Source organism: Notolabrus celidotus, chromosome 4, assembly GCF_009762535.1.
Source record: "Notolabrus celidotus isolate fNotCel1 chromosome 4, fNotCel1.pri, whole genome shotgun sequence".
Lineage (NCBI taxonomy): Eukaryota > Metazoa > Chordata > Actinopteri > Labriformes > Labridae > Notolabrus > Notolabrus celidotus.
In genome coordinates, this window is record NC_048275.1 from 10,857,684 (window position 1) to 10,876,608 (window position 18,925).

At 43.9% G+C, this 18,925-nt stretch overlaps 1 protein-coding gene across 2 annotated transcripts in view; it reads left to right on the top strand.

The window, feature by feature from the left end:
* Positions 1 to 916: 916 nt before the first annotated feature.
* Positions 917 to 18,925, top strand: part of slit1a (slit homolog 1a (Drosophila)) — a 112,286-nt gene continuing 94,277 nt past the window's right edge. Inside the window, exons 1-4 of one of the 2 annotated variants that reach the window (XM_034682406.1) lie at positions 917 to 1,538; positions 14,911 to 14,982; positions 17,160 to 17,231; positions 18,708 to 18,779. In XM_034682406.1, coding sequence (XP_034538297.1) covers positions 1,330 to 1,538; positions 14,911 to 14,982; positions 17,160 to 17,231; positions 18,708 to 18,779 — 425 coding nt within the window. In that variant the 5' untranslated portion in view covers positions 917 to 1,329. The remainder of the gene's footprint in view (positions 1,539 to 14,910; positions 14,983 to 17,159; positions 17,232 to 18,707; positions 18,780 to 18,925) is intronic. The other variant, XM_034682404.1, reaches the window with a different exon arrangement.

Sequence of the window (18,925 nt, forward strand, 5' to 3'; positions counted from 1 at the left end):
TGAGAGGGATTGTGTTGCCAGTTTCTGTCGTAAATCCACAAAACAGAGCAGGTATGCTTTGAGAGAAGCTGTTCGTCTCTTCAATCGTATATATTAGGATATAATCTCTGGTCCTGCGCCCATGCTGATCTTAAAATATATAGTGTTGACTTACTTTTTATAGATGTAGTTTGCCCTCCTAACAGATCATGAATATCTGTGTGTGTGTGCGTGTAAATGTGTGTGCTTTTCCACCCCTCTTCCCTGCCGCAGCCACACTTGATCTACATGTTAAGGCCCACATTTACGGGGTTATTTATTCCTGCTTTTTGCCTCCGAGGACTGAGGTGTTGATTCCTCTCTTCCCCAGTGGATTCTCCTTCGTTACATGCGCACAGACGCACTCACGCTGCCCGGTCTCCCCACAGCCTCTCCCTTCGGGCAAGGGGTTATGCAGTGTCATGCAGGTTAGGTCTCTCTCTGGGGGTCTGCCTGGAGGCAAACCTGAGAGAAAAGAAGAGGTGGAGTAAGTGCAAAAAAAAACAGAAAAAGAAAGATACTTGGAGTAGATTTGTGTTGTGAATAGAATCAAGGGAATGAAAGAGGGATCTCCAGAATGAGTGTGAGTTCAGGCAGGGTTCTGGGGGGGTAGGGTGTGGGGGGGCTGTTGTGTGAGGAGGGGGAGGAGAGGAGGGGTAGGGGTGGAGTCGGGGGGGCTCTGCTATTTGTAGATCCTTGTGATGGATGACTGGTGTGTGTGTGTGTGTGTGTGTGTGTGTGTGTGTGTGTGTGTGTGTGTGTGTGTGTGTGTGTGTGTGTGTGTGTGTGTGTGTGTGTGTGTGTGCGTGTGTGTGTGAGAGAGAGCGAGAAAGAGACTGGCTTTTTTTTTCCTCTTCCCTTTCTGCTCTTTCCCTGTTCCCTCTCTCTTCAGGCGAGCAGAGCAGAGCGGGACTGACTGCGAGGAGGACAGAGGCGCAGACGTGTGCACAGCAGAGCACTGCAACTCCACAAAGACAAGAGAAGGAGGAGGAAGAGTTTGCAAGGGGAGAAGAAGAGAGAGAAAGAGATTTCTTTTATTTTTAACATCAGCAAACTGTGGTGGATGTCATACCTACATCAAAAGAAATCTACAAGAACAAAAAGGAATTGCTTTCTTCACATCAAAAAGGGAAATACTAACAGTTGTTAGAGTTTTTCTTTCTCTTCATATTCGCCACAAATAGATCATTATTCTAAAGGACTTGTGAGGTGGAGGAGGACTTTTGTTTTTTGCAGAGAAACAGGGAGACAAAGGTGGACAGACAGGAGAAGTGGTTTGCTGGAGAAGATTTGGCTGCAGAAGAGGTGAACATGCCCGAAAGAGGAGGCTGCTTTGGGGCAGGCATGGGCAGGCTGGCAGGGCAGCCGCTCTGGATGTGGGTGGTGATGCTCTCTGCTCTGCTCACGGGCAGTGCCAGCGCCTGCCCAGCCCTGTGTACCTGCAGTGGCACCACAGTGGACTGCCATGGACTGGGTATCAAAACCATGCCAAGGAATATCCCCCGCAACACTGAGAGACTGTGAGTACCATCTGTACTCTAACCTCTAGTGTGTGTAAATGTGTGTGTGTGACACAGAAACTCCTTCATATTGTCCCTCTATCTTCTTTTCTCACTGTTTCCCTTCATTTTCATTTCTATATGGAACGCTGGGATATATTGTAATGGTGCACATGACTTTGCTTAGCTTGTAAGAGAACAATAGCCCTGCCTGTGGAGCTGAGTGTGTGTGTGTTTCTGTGTCTCTGTGTGTATATGTGTCAGTCAGTCACATACTGGCATTCCAGTCAGGTATAAATAGGCATGAGGGACTGGAAAGAGCAGGAGCAGATGTGTGCCTTTCACATGTGTCCATGATTTACTCATACCTGCTTGGTACTTCTTACTGCATGTAATATATGATGTTTTTAAAAACTTGAACTCACTTTTTATTTTTACCCCATCTTTTAATGCGTCATAGATTCAAAAGTAAAGTTTGTCTCAAAGTTCAGAGTTTAAACTACTTTCAGACAGAACCAGTTTTGAACTTTATCTATGATTATCTTAGTTCCTGTTATAAATATAAAAAATGTTTCTCCAGCTTAAAACCAAAAAGCCTCTCTTTATCTCTCTTCCTCTCCTCGTCCCCCTTTTTTTTTCACTCTCCTCCACTCCTGGGCCAAAGACTCCCCTCTCCCTCCTTCTCATGCCCCCTGAACACTCACTCCACAAATTGTTAAATCATGTAGAAAATTAAGCAAATCTGCTACTTAAGTGAATCTTGCACGAGGATCACGTAGCTGTCTTGTAGAACAGAGGGGCGGATGGGAGACGGAGAGGAGAGGTGAGGCAGACGCCGGCTTGCAGAGTGGAGTTTCTCTGTCTATTCTGACATTCCTCTGAAATATTCATCAGTAAATCAGAAGTGAGGAGTGCAAGGGGAAATAGATTGTTCTATTTCAGCTTTTAGAATATCAACCTTGAATAAAACATGTGGTGGGAAAGGAGGAAAGAAAGCCTGTGTCAGAGGCAGCGTTGGCATATTGGGAGCTAGCTGCATATTTTATGCTTTTCATATTTAATTTCTAAGAACACCTTTTTTTTTTTTTTTTTTTCCTGCATGGCGGCCTGCATGTTTCCGGGTTGCTTATGAGCACATGCTGCTTTAACATTGAAGCAGAGGGGAAACATGGTCATTTTGTGGTTTCCTTTTTACATGAATGGCCATTCATGCCCGTCCACTCGAGAGCATTTCTGTGTTAAAAGTTGTTTGTGCATTCATAGGTCATGTTCAGCACAGTGTTCTATCATTCCAACATCTCTGGACGCTTTAAAGCTCGTCTAGCACTCTGCATTTTAACCACGACCAGTGTAAAGGTCATGTGTAATTTATTCCTGGGTCACTGCCTATTTTTTGGGGTGTGCATGTATGTGTGCCATGGTGCAAGCCCTGTCAGTGTGTGTGTGTGTGTGTGTGTGTGTGTGTGTGTGTGTGTGGGGGGGGGGGGGGGGGGGGGGTCATGTAAAAGATAGCTTGTCCCAACAGAGATCTAGAACTTAACAATAGTGACTGTATTCTTCTGCTTGCTGTTAAATAGGGTGATTCATCAAGGTGATTGTGCAAGTCAAAGCAGCCCACCATGCCGCACATGATGGTCCCATGTGCATAGCTAGATTTATGTGTTTGTGTTTCCTAAGTGTGCATTTATGAGAGCGATATTGTGCAAGCGCTACCGGGTCAAAGATGAATAATGAGGTGGTCAAGTTTTGAAGAATTGTCCCTGAAGTTGGTCGCCCTTGCTTTCAGGATAACATTTCATATGAAGCTTTTTCTTTGTGAGAGTGAATTTAAACATTGATTATTTAAAATGAATGATGTTGTGAAATGTGTTTCTCCTACTTTAGTGGAAGGTGTGGTCGTCGTAGAAGTGTGAGAAAGGAGCGAAGATGCCGAACAAAGTGAAAAGACTGCACTTCACTTTGCCAGTCTGCTTGGCTGTTTGTTTAAGGATGTCTGTGTGAAAATGATATGTGTTTTTTGCACTAGTGTATACAAAGTGATGCTTCGGGGAGATAGAGTGTGTGTGTCGGAGCAGGAGGGGGGTTGCTTTTTGGGGGGTAAAGTGTGTGTGTTTGTAGGGTGGGGTGGGGTGAGTGTACGGAGGGTGTTGAGACAGACAGCAGAATCCCATTTGCACTTGTCAGTGTGGGTTTGGATCAGGTCTGACCCCTGCGCTCCTTAGACTGAAAACTGTAATGAGACTGTGAGCTCGGCGTATTAAAATGACACCCTGCCTCGTATGGGCCACCGGGCGCTCCCTCCCCCGCTGCTTCCTCTCTGCAGCCAGCCTCCCTCTGCATCTTCTTAGAGCTTGTCTATATTCATCTGCTGTGGCTAAACACACATGATAATCATATTGATTCAGGGCTAAACTGAGGGAGAAAGCAGCATTTGTAAGGCTGATTAAAGTGACTTTAAAACAGACAGTAAAGGTTGATCGTAAAGCTCCAGGTGGACAGGTATTGACCAAACCTGCAGCCCTTTCTCCGCCTGCTTATCTCCCTTACAGCCCCACTGCTTCGATTAAAGCCGAGTCTCATCTGTGAATGAGCTGATTTGTAAAAGGGGAGGAGCTCTGTTCGAGTGTGTGCATGTGAGTGTGTGTGTGCTTTCATCTAATTACTAAAAGCCAGTGTATTGATGATGTAGTTTCACTGCCAGGAAATACCCTGTGCTGAGATTTTGGGGGTTTGTTTGAGCTCCTCCAGAACGGAGAAGGTGGAAGCTGCACACCATATGTGTGTGTGTATGTGTATATGTGTGTGTGTGTTTGTACCTTCATGCATGCCTGTATAAATCTAATGTTGACTTGTGTTTGTTCATAAACTTGCCTCCATATGTGTGTGTGCATGCGTGCAGTGAATAAGTAATGTTAGATGAAACACACATGAGGTTTGGTCGTGGTTGAAGATGAGAGGCTCCCTTGCTTCGATAGTTATGTTTATGTATTTGGGGGGTTGTGTGGGAGGTGTGTGTGTGTGCTATAGTGTGTGCATGTGTGTGTGTGCATGTGCCAGGGAATGCCTGCGGTGTTTTTGGCACCAGCACATAGCTGCTACAACTGACAGCTCACCGGCCACCTGATCCATAATTTACCCTGACAAGACTGAACACAGCCTGGCCACTAGCTGCCAACTCTGGCTTTTTGACTAACGTGGAAGGAACGAAGATGAGAAAAGACACAGAGTCGGGGTGAAGAGTGGAGCTGTGAGGGTCCAGAGCAGGATGGGAACAACGTGCGTGTCGAGGTTGGCACAGTCACTGAGGTGGTTAACACTAATGAAAGGATTACAGCTATACGAGGAGTGAAGAGATGTGTTGCTCAACCACAAAGCTCATAAATGAATAAACAAGATTATGTTATTTATTACAAAGGGCAAAATAGGTCGAGCCCCGGGGCGGGCTGAATTACAGACAGGTCCGTTTTTCACAGACTAATATATCCGTCCTCATAACCGGTAATCCCGTGAGGAGTGATAATGCCTGGAATGAAGATCATTCAGAGAATGTTTATGCTCAGTGGAGGATTGTGAAATTACAGGCCAGGGACTCAGTCAGTCCAATTTACTGCCTGCACTACACAGCTGTGGTATTTTTCTTTTGCTCTTATTATTGAGGTGGACGCCATCACTTGCTGGCTTTGGAAGTTTGTATTTTGTTAGCTGCTTTAATAGAGATGTTACACTTTTCATCTTTTTGTTGAGGAAGCAGTAATAAAAGTATCCAATATGACAGATTAATCCTCAGTTTAAAACAAGAAGCAAACAGACCAGTCAACAAGCAAAATAGCAAATACAAAACAAAGGGCAACAAAAAACGGGGAACATAGCTGACCCCTGAGACTTTACTTCAAGTCATTGGTTTTGCACCTCCCGTATATTTAAGAACAGGATGACAAACCTTGCCGAGATGCCTCAGTTTATCTGATAGTGAGAGCTATCCTTCAACAAATGAAGGACTTGCTGTGATGTGTGACAGCAGCAACTGATCTGAAATTTAAAACAGTATACTGACACTATAAGGATGTCAGGTTCCAATGTAGTATGCAAACTTTCTGAAATAATTTGGGATACTCCGGTCTGAAATGTAGTTAACTCTGGATATTTAACTTAACTGTGAAGAAAATTGGATTCTTCACAGTAAGATTTGTCGATAGAGATGCTACAATAGCATCTTTCCATTTGATACAGACAGCAATACATGGACTTGATTTAAACAGATAACAAGAAAATCTTCAATTGAAGATGATCACAAAAATATGATTACTATTGGTGGGAAACATTGATCTCTATAGGCTTGCTAGCTTTGACTTAGATTTCACTTGCTAACACTTAACTTTTGTTGAATGCTGTTGTCATATGACAGTTTACCTTTAACTCACTCCTCTTTGCCGCCCTATAAACTAATTTCCTAGTCAGTTAAACAGAAATTAAAATATAGATTTCTGTCTAAAGGTAAGAAAAAACTCAGAAAACAGTCACATTTTAGCACAATTTCTCAAACACAGCTAATACAGGATCAGAGTATGTGGGTAAATTATGTCAAATTGGTCACTACCATTAGCAGAGCTAGCACCACCAGCCTCCAGTCCGCATCCACATGTCTGTGCTAGTTAGATAATTCTCCAGTCAAGTGGTTGTATTCCAGTTTAAACACACAGCCTAAATACAGCTTTATCTCAATTTTCTAGATCAAACCATGCCACACTACAGGATGCCATCTCTCACCTGTGCCTGGTTACATCTGGGTAGTAGAACGTTAAAGCATTATGGACACAAAGTCTATATAACTACTTTTTCAGCTTCTGCTTTGGCAAAAGGAAAAGTTTGTTTATGGAGGAGGGGGGCTTGTGAGTCCTCTGTCAGAACAGTTTGTGGTAGAGTAATTATTAGCTCAAAGTAGTTCCTCCTGTCGCACTTATGTTTTAATTTTCAAAAGGTCTAAATATTTAGTCAACTTTTTACCTTTTACATAAACGCTTCAAGATAAGAATGCTTGTCTTTGAGAGTGAAAGGAGACCGCTGAGCTTTACAGTCAGCTGCTTTCTGTCTAAACTCTCTTCAGACGCACTGACCTTCTCTGCTGATGAGCCCTGCTACTTTCTGGAAGTGTATTAGACACACACACACACACACACACAGCCCATTGACCCCATCAGTCGGGTACGTGTGTGTGTGCCATACACTGCCTTTCAACACTAATGCATGTGCCTTTTATTTTTTATTTGTACTGATGCTTGACATGCTCATGTGGGATGCGTGTGTGCATGTGCATGATTGCCTTGCACGCCTATCTAAGAGTGTCTGCATCTCAGTAGACCATGAAAATCGAATTTGGAGAATCCACGTAGATCACCTTTCATCTCTCTGAAGTCCATCTTTCCTTTTAACCCTCCCGGCTAGTCGGTGAGAAGCTAGCAATGGAGAGTGAAGGGGCTGGGTGATATGTGTGTGTGTGTGTGTGTGTGTGTGTGTGTGCGTGTGTAAAATGCACATCAGTGAACAGTCTTGTAGCGTCGTAGATGTGCTTTTATAATCCACATTTCACGCCAGTCAAGGTGCTTTTGATGTGATGCAAGTTTGAGAGGAAATTATGGGCAGTGACCAGATGCAAGGGGTGCTTGTGATCTACATCTGTCTGCACATTTATCGCATCAGTGTAGTGTTCAGTGCAACAAAGGAATGTTCTAATTCGTGTGGCTGAAAACATCCATAATCCTTAAAAATCAACAATTCAATGGCATTTTTTCCCCCCCTCTGATATATTTAATATTTTGTCTACAAAATATCCTGGGAGAGTTGCAGTTCTTTAAAAGTCTGGTTTGCTCTAACCAATGGTTTAAACTTTAACCTATAACAAATGCTAAAATCCAATGTTGACATCCTAGCAGCTTGAAGCAGTGAATATTTGGCATCTTTTCAGGCTTCATTTTCCAAAAAGTTTAAGTTATTTTGTTTTCTTTTAATCGACTTATTACTTTATTGACCTGTGTTGCAGCTTTCAAGCAGGATCATCTGATAGCGAACACGCTTATCTTCACTAAGAGCTGAAAGAATGCAGATATCAATGTCCTCAGTGGGGGAGACAGTCGAACATAAAATAAAGGCTTCATACTTTGAGATCTACAGACAGATTTAAGCACACATGCTGCATCAATCAAATTACCAGTCGTCAGCACACATCTGTCAAGCAAACGTCTCCTCGGTCTTCAGCGTGGAATAACTGAAATATAATAGATGTTGCAGAGCAGATGTTGAGTCCACATGATACACGTTCAGTCACTCACTCAGCCTGAGCGCCTTCATGCAGGGCTCAGAGCCACAACAGAACCTCAGCGTCTGTCAGTGAACAAACTACAGATACAGTACAAACCATGAAAGACCCCTTCAGTCTGCTTCTACCACAGCCCTGTCTCTGTGTGTGTCCTGTTTTTTCACTAACACACATTGGAACAGATGTTTAATTGATTCACTCGGGCCAGGGAGAATGTCATAAGTTATCTATGTTTGATCAGAAAGTGCTTGTGTGCTACTTTTCTCCCTTGTCTTTTCTCTGGATTCTTTTTTTTCCCAGCTCTCTGTCTTTGTTTCTTTCTGTTTTGCTTACAGCAGCAAGTGGTACATGATAAAAAACTGCTTGTCAAGGTTGTTTCTGTGTGGGGAAGGCCATGTAAGATATTTGGGTTTTGCTCCCTGACTTTTACCTGTTGACAATTATACAATGACAGAAGCTCTCCAGATGCTGCAGACCTTGTTTGGGTCAAGGCCCTGAGATGAGGTAGTGTGTGTTTGCGTGTGTGTTCCTCGTGTGTAGGATCTGCTCGATGTTTCCCTCCTCTATCGGTAATTTGCTCTTGAGGCCTGACTGAGCAGAATGAAGACTGTAAATAGCCCTCGAGAGGAGCGCAGGAGCTGGGAAAACACTCTTAACCATCCATGCATGGACACACAAACTTTGGATGCTTAGTTGCACACACACTCACACACACACACACACACACACACACACACACACACACACACACACACACACACACACACACACACACACACACACACACACACACACACTAAAAAAGTACAGCTGAGGGCCTTAACTGTTCATCTTAAAGCCACATTTAAATAGGAGGGAATGTTTTGATGAAGCTGAGCAGAAATCTGACCTCTTAGTGTGGATAGAAGTGTTCCAGTCGGGTTTAAGAGAGTGTTATTTTGGTCACGGTGGTCCGCTTTCTCCTTCCCTCTCTCTCACTTCTAAATCTCTCTATCTCTGAGTAAGACGCAGACCTGGATTGGTGCTGCCCGGTTCTGTAGCCCTGTTGGACCAGGCTAGTATGTAGGTCACTTTCTCCTCACAGCCTCACAGGCCTGGTCTCTCCCCTGACATTCCCCAGACAGCCCGTCAGCTCCTCACAGCGTCTCGATGCAACACTCCACCACACTGCTCCACACCGTTGCTTTCAGGCAGCTAACAACACTGTCAGAGCGGCTCTGTCGTCTTTCTGTCTCTCAGTGTCTCTCTCTCCTCCTGCAAGTTTCACGGCTGTCACGTCCATATGTCCCGGAGTCTGCAGGAGGAGAGACGCCTCACTCTTCCACAGCTTCTCAACCTGTTCACTTCATTCATTAGGGAGGATGCTTGCTGGTCTGGTCAAGTCATCAAATTATCAGTGTGTGATAGTCGTTAATGAGTATCCACACTCGGGCTGTAAAGGACCTCAGGCCTCTGATCATTACATTGTTACCACAGTGAGGAGTTTGGAGAGCGCCGCGCTACTGATCCTCAATCAGCACGCTTCTGTCCTCCCCGCCAGGCTAAAGCTGTTCAGGACAAATGGTCCTGTGGCGCTCACAGCAGCAAGACAGAGTGACTGCACTGCAAAAAATAAGCACCTTAATAAGACATTATGTCTGATTTCAAACAAGGGGGGTGAGCTGCTTTTACTGACATTCAGAATTGTGTCTTGCTGGCCTTCAGATTTCAGTCTAAATTAACTTTAACCTGTTTAACTCTTTTATAACATGGTCTGTGTGAGTACTCAGTTCTGACTGGTTCTGAGGAAGTTCACTACAAAAACTCAAGTCTTAGCAGGTGCACTGGTCTTACTTCTGGTCAAAAATATATCAGTGAGCTTAATATGAGCCACAATCAAACGACAAGTCCTGATGCATATCTTATGTTTGAAGATGTTCTTCTGGTTCATTTGAGTTTCTTGAAAGTTGAGAAATGCTGCTTCCTCTATCAAAAGATATTTGTACTCATTACAAGCAATTCAGGCTTCATATATTGCTTATTATATCTTGAAATAAGACTTTAATCTTAACTTGTCAAATGAATGTGGCTTTTATTAATTCTAATGAGGTGTTTTGGACCAGAAATAAGACACATTTCCTTGCAACTATCTCAGTTTTTGCAGTCTTCTGGTTATTAACTCCTTTTGTAGTTCTAAATGAATGTGCTGGCTTTGTACCAACCAGTATTTAAAACAGGCAACCAACACAGCAACAAAGACACAGTTCAAGCCTAGTATACTGCTTATTCTGCACTTTCACACTCTGAATTTATCGTGAAAGTAGATCACATGAGTGATGATCTCTCATCCCATTCGCTATTCAACTTGCATACATACACAGACTTACCTTCATATTAGATTTCCTTAATGCCATCTGTATGCAGTGTTATTAAATTTGAATCTTAAGAGCTTACTATTAGCTAGCTATCCCATAGCTTAGCTGAAGGGTACTTTCTCTAAGCTCTGCTGCAGACCAGAAATATTTCCATTTGCAGAGTTGCAGCAAAGACCTGCAGAACACCCGACTGCTGCAGCCTCCATGTTTTCTATGCATTCCTGATAATGGACGACTCATTGTCAGTCAACCATGCCAAATAAGTTTAACATAAGCAACATTGCTAGAGTCATATGAGAGTGATGAGCAGCTAGATGAGCGTGAGAGTGAAGAACATTGTGGGTCATTTAAAGTGTGTTCTTTTTAACCCTTCAAATGCCTTTGCTAATCTGCTCACTACCTTCAAACTCGTCTGGCCTACTTTTTGTCACCGTCTATGAAAAAGTTTTGCATTGCCAGTTTTTTTATGGCTGCAAACATAAAACCATTAAACTTAAGCTTAGCACCGACTGTGACCCACCTTAATGAGTCATGTCTTACCACAGTATTGAACTCTTTCCATGTCACTCCTCCAGGCCACGAATTTGAAGCTTGGCATCCGCTAAGCTTTAAGTAAGTCTTCTTTATTATCCTTTGCTATAAGAAAGTGATCCAAACTGCCCCCCTGTGTCTTTATTTATTACAGTTCTGCTGTGATTCTACATAAATCAATTGCATTAGTGAAAGCAGTACTGTAGTTTTTCTTGTAGTTTAGTTTCTTTTTTTCCTTTGGCCAACTCCCAACAGACCAAATTACCTACCCCACTGAGCTGTTTGTGTTCATCCCAGTAGGTGTTCTTGTGTGTGTTCCTTGGTACAGTAACTTTATATGGTCTTAGTGTATGTGTGTGAGAAACAGAGCACATGTGGATGTCTGCATCTGTACACAGGCCTCAGCAAACCCGTGTGTTTGCTTATCGTCCCTCCAGTCTTGGGGTTTTATTCACGTTATGTTGCTCAATTCGAACCAGGTCCCCCTCAGCAGAGGGACTCCAGCAGCTGGCAGGAATAAACATAATGAGTTTTTCAGCATTGTAGCAGCGCTCTGAGCCCCTTTGAATTATAGAGATGTGGAACGGTGGAGCGTAGCCGCTGCGTGTCAGCCCAAAGGGAAGGTGCATCAGGAAGTATTCACAGACATCAATCAAACATAGATGGAAGATGAAGAGGGATTAGATAGTGATGTTATAAATCCACTTGCACTCCAGGAAGTGTGTCTGTCCTGAAAGTCTTTGCAGAATTTCCAGACGATGAAGTGGATTTGAATGATGCAGTTAGAGTTGGAAAGCCTTTGTTTTAGGAACTGAGTGATACTTGATAATTTACTATTACCACAGTACGATGAGTGAAAAGCCTTTGCTGCTGTGCCAAAAAGCAATAGCTTAGCTTCTTTTGATTGCAAATCAAAGGAGAAATAAGATACTGACATTGTAGCTCATAAAAACAGATGTTTATAGAGTCATTGATACCAAATGTCTTTTCACACACAGTGTCTGAACTAAATATAAATAGAGAAGAGCATCACTGACAGCAGAAGAGTTATAATGTAGTATCAGGTATCTGTGAGTATGGCTGTCTATTCACTGAAACAAAAGACAAGTAGCTCAAAAAATCAATGATAATGATGACAATCAAACATAAAATCTGGTGCAAGCAGAAAGTGTAAAGTTTGTCAAAGCTAGCTAGAATAGCATTTGGTGATTTTCCGTTCACACAATGATTTTTATAGGGCTTTAGGCGTTCATTAATCACAGAAAAATGTGCGTTAATAATGTGCGCAGTTTTATCGCACTCCGACGTCATACATCACTGATCATACAACTGTCTTAGTTTTGTAGGAATGCTAAAAAACAAACCTTGATAACTTGATATTATTTAGCTTAAAAGTTTAGCATTTGAACGCACCACCAAATGTATATCTCCTTTACCCGTTGTGAGAAAAGCTGCATGTGCAGAAACATGCTCATGTAAGCTAAATTTACAAACTCCTCATGCATTGGTAAGATGTAAATGTAACGTGTCCCGTTTAATACGTTTGGATCTACTCCTGTTGCTGCTTTGAAAACTTGTAAAAGTGCCGATGTTGATTCATGAGTCAAAAAACTAAACTTTGCGACTCACAAACAGAAAGAGGGGGGCAAGGTGATGACGTTTCAGCTGAGTTGTTTGAGAATTAATACTTAATAAGGTGGAGAATCGATTACAATGAAAATGTGGAAGTTGGTAATAACCATCTACAAATAAAGTAAAGCGGTATCTCTACCTGTACAAAGCTTCTAACATTATTCATACATGTGATTCATTGTGATTAATCAATCATAGAGCCTGTAATTAATTAGAGTCACTTTTTAACAGCTTGGCAGCACTTTATTTTTTTTCCAGGCACTTGTATTGGAAGAGGACTCTGTATGGGCCAAACTGTAGTCTTGGTATGGCAATAAAAAAGGTGTTGGAACAGCTCTACTCTAGACTTTGAGCACGTCTACAGCTAATTTTCTCTGGTTTAACTGACCATATATAGTCTACCACTACAGTTTGTGTTGGTTCGTGTCCTGGACTTAGCTGATGTGTGATCCCAGCTACTTTCTATCAACCACAGCATGACAGCATCCCCACAGATGGGAGTAACTCAATTCCCCAGAATCAGAGTCCTCCCATGAGTCAGCAGACATCAGCAGAAGGGTCAAACACCCGGAGCTTTAGCACTTTATAAGGAAGATGAGCTCTTATCATAAAGGCAAGTATCTACGTTTCTCTTTTGATGCAAAGTGCATCCTTGGGCATCTCCACCTATGCTATTCACAGCTCAGGATAAGTGTAACTGCAAAAGGTCATGAGTCATAGATCCTCAGAGCAGATGAGCTGCAGAGGGTGCATTATTACCCGGGCAATTTTCAAGAATCAGTTTTTCACCCAGGCAATTTAAAGCACTTGAAAACATTGCTTGGTTTCTGTTGCAAAATGCCACCGGGAAAGGTCAGAATATGTCATTAACAGTGTGAATCCTGATGGGTTAAAGCATCCTAGGCTCCTGGTGGCATTTCACTGTAAATGTCATAGCATTTCTCTGCAGGTGCATGGGCAATATGGCGTTAAAGATGGGCACTTCAGCGGGATAATGCAGCGTCGTCTGAAGACATTTTCGAGGCACAGTAAATTTAGATCAGTCACCAAAACTTGCAAAACACTTTGAGAAGTTGTTGCGTAACCGCTTTTAACAGGCAGAAACGATGGCATGTCACTTATTAATGGATAAAGGCAGATTGTGTTGCTGGAGGAGAAAAGTGTGCTTTCACTTGTTTATGTGTGACTCATTCTTCCTCCTATTTCCACCCCTCACTTTAACCATCTCTCCCCTCCTCTGTCTTATTTCTTTTTTCATGTCCTCGGGGTGTCATCAGCTCTGACCACCCTGAAGATAAGACATTGTGAATCCAGAAGTGTGTGTGCCTATCTGCGTAAGCACCTGTAATGAGCACCACATGTGTGTGTGTATCAGAGCCCTGCCTAATGAAGCCCAGGCTATTATTTATTTCCCGTGGCCCTGTCGCTTGGCCAGTCGATGCACCTGTGTACACACATACACACACACCATCTGTCTATAATGACCGTTCTCTTCCTTACTGCATAGCACTACAGTCCCTGGAGTGGTCATTAGACCGGAGAAGGAGAGAGTGACTGAGGGGGAGAGACCAGCGCTCACGGCCCGGACTTGGAGCCAGTTTTTTGGGTGTTCTTTTGGGTTGGGGGGGGCTGGTAGGTGGGGTCAGGGGAGGGTGGACCAATATTAAAATGCAGTAGCACCGAGAAGTGTTGCATGCTTTTCCTGCTTTCTTTCCTCTCTGTCACAAGAACACAAAGGTGAATGTGAATCTTTCACAGCAGCAACGACATAAACTTTCTTAAAGCAGGAGAGATAACTGAATCCACTACAAAGGAAGCTCAGCAGGCTACAAATAATTGTGAAACGCACAGCACTGAGGACATAATTATTGTCAGCCACATTGTTAGAACCCAACAGTAAATTGGAAACCTCTCTCAATGATTTTGTCCCTCCCTTCTTTTGCAGTGATGGCCAGCTCTCAGCAGGGAGGCCGCTCCTATTATATCCACGGCACTTAGCTTTCTGGCCTTGTGGCCCTTCCCAAATCCCCTTCACTGGCTCCTGCTAATCCACCAATAGTAGAAGGACAGGGCAGACAGAAAGAGGAGGGGGTTGTGGGTGTCGGTGGAAGAGGTCTGGAACAGAAAGACAAACAGGCAGCTCAAATGTGGCTTCCATTTAAATAGGACTTCCTAATATCTCCCAATGGAGCTAGACCTGTGTGTGAACTTCCCTCAAACCAAACCTTTTTAATTCCACCCATTAATACACTGTGTATAATGTTTCACATCTCATCTAAAGCAATTTGCATTTCATGAAGCAGCCAGCAATTAGAACCCCCTCAGTATATATCATACAAGCAGCATGCTTTGGCAAACAGCTCAGGGCGCTGTGTGTGCGTGCAGACCCTGTGTGCATGAAGAGTGTGGTTGTGTGTGTTGCAGAGCTCCGGTTTTGACTCAGGTATCAGTAGTCTGAGATGCCTCCATGCCTCCGTCTGCTCCTTCAGTCACCAGGCTGAACAGGTTCAGAGGGAGAATAAACGTGAATTATTCATACATGTTTGCGTGTCTATCTTTGCAGGGAGCTGAATGGGAATAACCTCACACGCATCACCAAGAGTGACTTCGCTGGACTCAAGTACATCCGAGTTCTGTAAGTACCCGCCGCCATGTTCACGTACAATGACGACATGTTAGTATGTGTATCTGTTGTGCATGTCCCTGTCTGAGTCTATCTACCCATGCAGACCTGAGCTTTAGCTAACCTCTCAGCTCATGAGTTGAACAGACTTGCAGCTCAAATTAGCATAAACCCAGTGAAGTGGAGATGCTTCTGTCGAGAGTCCTACTCCAGAGTACATTAAGCTCCTGCAGCCAGTGAAGTAATGGACTTCTCTTTCTCTGTTTCCTGTCTGTTGTAGTAGCACTTTCTGTCACTTGGACACACGCACACTCACTTGGCCTTTGTTCCCACACATCAACATGTAATGTGTACACAAGCACCAGGCCCAGATCGGCTCTCAACGCTGTTAAAACATTCAGGTGAAGCCGTTGACTCCCTCTGTGTTGAAATTAAACAACACTTGTGACACCAGGTATTAAAGTAGTTGTAAAAATGTCTATATGCGTGCCCCCACTTGAGTGTACAGTTGTTAAAACAAAGCCAGGGGGGAGCTGCGTAGAACTGAACATGTTTTAGATGTAACACGAGTCGCACATAATTCCAACTCCCCAGAAAAGCTTGAGTTTTTTCAAGCCTCACCCATGTCTTCCTCTTCTTTATCAAACTTTTTCTTGTTTGTTTCTTCTCCATGTCCCTTCTTTTTTCTTACTATGCATGACTTCTTTTTTTTTTGCACCACCTCCTTCCCCCACGTGGAGGTTAAATGCCTTCATGTCGGCAGCTTGTCACTGACAAGTAAGAAGGAAACAACTCCTTGCAAGGGGCTGTAAAGACAGAGCTTCCCTTGCTGGAAAGCCTCTGATTCCCTACCACCACTGCACTGTGCTTCACACACACATGCAAACACACACTGCTTGCTTTTGAACCATATACATGAAGCATGATTAACATGATGTAGGTACATGGCATGTCTCCCTCTGTGCACTGGGGGTTGACCTCAACAGCATTAAGACTAACAGCGGGTCGACCTCTGATCCCACTGACCCCCGGGCAACCCTCAGAAGGAGCCAAACAGGAACAGAGGGTTTATCTTTACAGTCAGCTGCCATCTATCCTGTCAGTCTAAAATCAACACAGCTGATTTACCTCCAGACGTCTGGCACTGAGTGTTGGGCCGGTCTAAATCAGCAGTGTGTGTGTATTCGGAAGAAACATCTTTAAAAAAAAAAAGCAGAAAAAAGACTGTGTGCCCTTTGACTGTCTCTGAAAAAGTTCTCTCAATTCAAAAGTACTCATCACAATTTTTTCCAAATCCATCTAAATTCATGAGAAAGAGATCGGAGGTGAATTGCACTTTTCTCTCCATGTTTATGGAGTGCGAGCAGTGATTAGCATTTATATTCGATGGGGAAGGAAGCCCAGACTGCTGAGTTGCAGCGCGGCCTCACAGGAGACATGAGAGGTTGCCTTCAACACAGAACAGTTGTGTTTGTAATGAAGGAAGGCTCTTGTTGCTTCTAAAGCTGCTGGACACTTTTCTCTCCCTCCTGGCCTTGTGTTATTGTAACACTTCCAAAACCATCCAGGCCCCCTTTTTTGAGCGTTAGCTTTGGCAATGTAGGTGAGGAAAGGATGTGTTCCTGCTTGTGCGCTTGTGCTGCATGTTTGTGTGCATGCATGTTTGTTTGTGTGTGACCGACAGCCTTGATGTGCTGCCTGCAGCTTTGATACTGTCCAAACCCTGCGAGCACACACACACAGGGTACTTTCCCCTTGATTGTGCCAATCATTAAAATGCTGGAACCCACCTCAGTTTCCCCTCTTGCACTTTCTGACCTCCTGCCCACCTTTGGTCTGGTCTCCACCCAGTCGCTAAACCCAGAGGACCACACCAGAGCCTGGACCCATACTTTGTGAGCCACCTTAAAAACTTTCCTGGCTGCTATTTCTGCTTCTTCTGCCAAGATTCCACACTATGCCCCCAGTCCTCTCCGCTGCCCTGTGTGTGTGAGAGCGTGTGTGAGGTGTTGAGAATACTGCATCCAGCTTGAATATACATAGTGCAAGAAGTCTCGCCACCCAAACTCCCAAATCCCCCTATACTTTGTTAAAGCTTGAGTGACCGTCCACAGACTCATAAAAATGTCAAAGCCACACTGTGTCAGGATGTTTCTAAGGCTCTCTTTCTTTCTGTTCTCTCTCTGCAGGCAGCTCATGGAGAATCAGATCACTGTGATCGAGCGTGGGGCTTTTGATGACATGAAGGAGCTGGAGAGACTGTGAGTACCACCCAAGGGTGTGCGTAGATAGGCGGACAGGAAGAACACATTTTTATGTCTTTCCTGAACTTCAAATGAAAATCCCACCCTTCTTCTGTTGCTCTGATTCAGTCCTTCTATTAGCTCACATGAATGAGACTAGCAGGAGGAACCCATTGTAACTGGCGTATTAAATATGAGGCACTTCCCTGTCATTCCATTGTGGTCAGGTTGGTGCTGAGAGGGTATAGCGTGGGTTGGGAGTATTTTTTTATTAGCTTAGCCTGACAGGAATGCCCTCAGTGGGATGTGTGGGCTTAAGAGGCCTCCCCCACCGCAGACCCCGGCTCATCTGGACAGCACCAGGACTCCCTGACAGCTTGTAAACCGGCTGGGAAAACACACAGACAAACACGGTCAACCACACCTCAAAAACCAGCTCATTAGCAAATCAATAGTGCTACCCACACCAAAACCTGCGAGGCAGATGACTTTCTGGACACATGCCGTCATGCACACATTGTGGTTAATTTATAAAAGACTTTCCCCTGATCTGAAACCCACATTAACAATTTACATTACCAAACCTTCAGGCCGTGTACGGATCCAAACATTGGGTAGACGGATCCATGTGCCAGACCAATGTGGAAATTAGGCGGCTCATTTCTGTAATGTTTAAAAGCCACTAACCCACCAGCAGGTACATTTCACTCAGTGTGAACAGAGAGGCAGCAGACCATTAATACCAAATGCACACTAAATCTCCACCTCAGCTGGCCAAGCACTCTTCTCAGTGTATACAGTGAGTGGCTGAGCTCCCAACATCTGTCTGAGTATGTCTGAATCAATGGCATCAGACCTGCCTTCACATTCACAGCCACAGCCGTTGCGTTTGCTCCTGTGAGCCTCCGATGGGCCTTTCAGGGGAGAGGAGAGTTGTGGTTTCCAACAGATTAGCCACAGTCTGTTCCTCGTTGACTTAATTGTGGTATTTGCATAAAGCCTGCAAGTGTTGGACGTTAGTTGTTTGACATGGAGTCTCCTGCCAACCAACCTTCCCGTCAGTGCTTCCTTTGGCTTGAATAGGCTCATCCTCTTCTCTTAATTTTATTTAGAAACATCTTGTTTAAATATATCACCCCTGATAAAATGTGTTCATGTTCAGATAACTGGTGGATGTAATTCACTTGTTTAAAAGGGAATGTTGCTATTCCGTTACTCTGGGAAAGTCAGCGGAGCAGTGAATCTAGCAGGCGCAGCTTTGTAATTTAACTGTGCGGAGATAATTTACGGCGCTGTCTCTGACTAAAGCTTAATTCCCCTGAACTTTCAGTGGGATATTTATGTGACATTCAGAGCACACTGAAACACAATAGCCTGTGGCTAAGCCGATTCTACGGCAGCAAGCAGAAATTATTCACAGCCTACACAAGGGCACACATGCACAGACACACACATACAAAGTCATTGGTTGATCGTATGTTTTCCTTGCTGCAGGCGGCTGAACCGTAATCAACTGCAGCAGCTTCCTGAGTTGCTGTTTCAGAAGAACCCTGGCCTGTCTCGACTGTAAGTACATTCACTTTTCATTTCAATCGTGCACACGCTCACTTTCTCCTCTCTGTCAATGCACACGCACTCTCTCTTTGTCTTCTCTTTAATACGCAAGCCAACAATGTTGCGGAGAGATCATGTGTGCCGCAACAATACAGAGC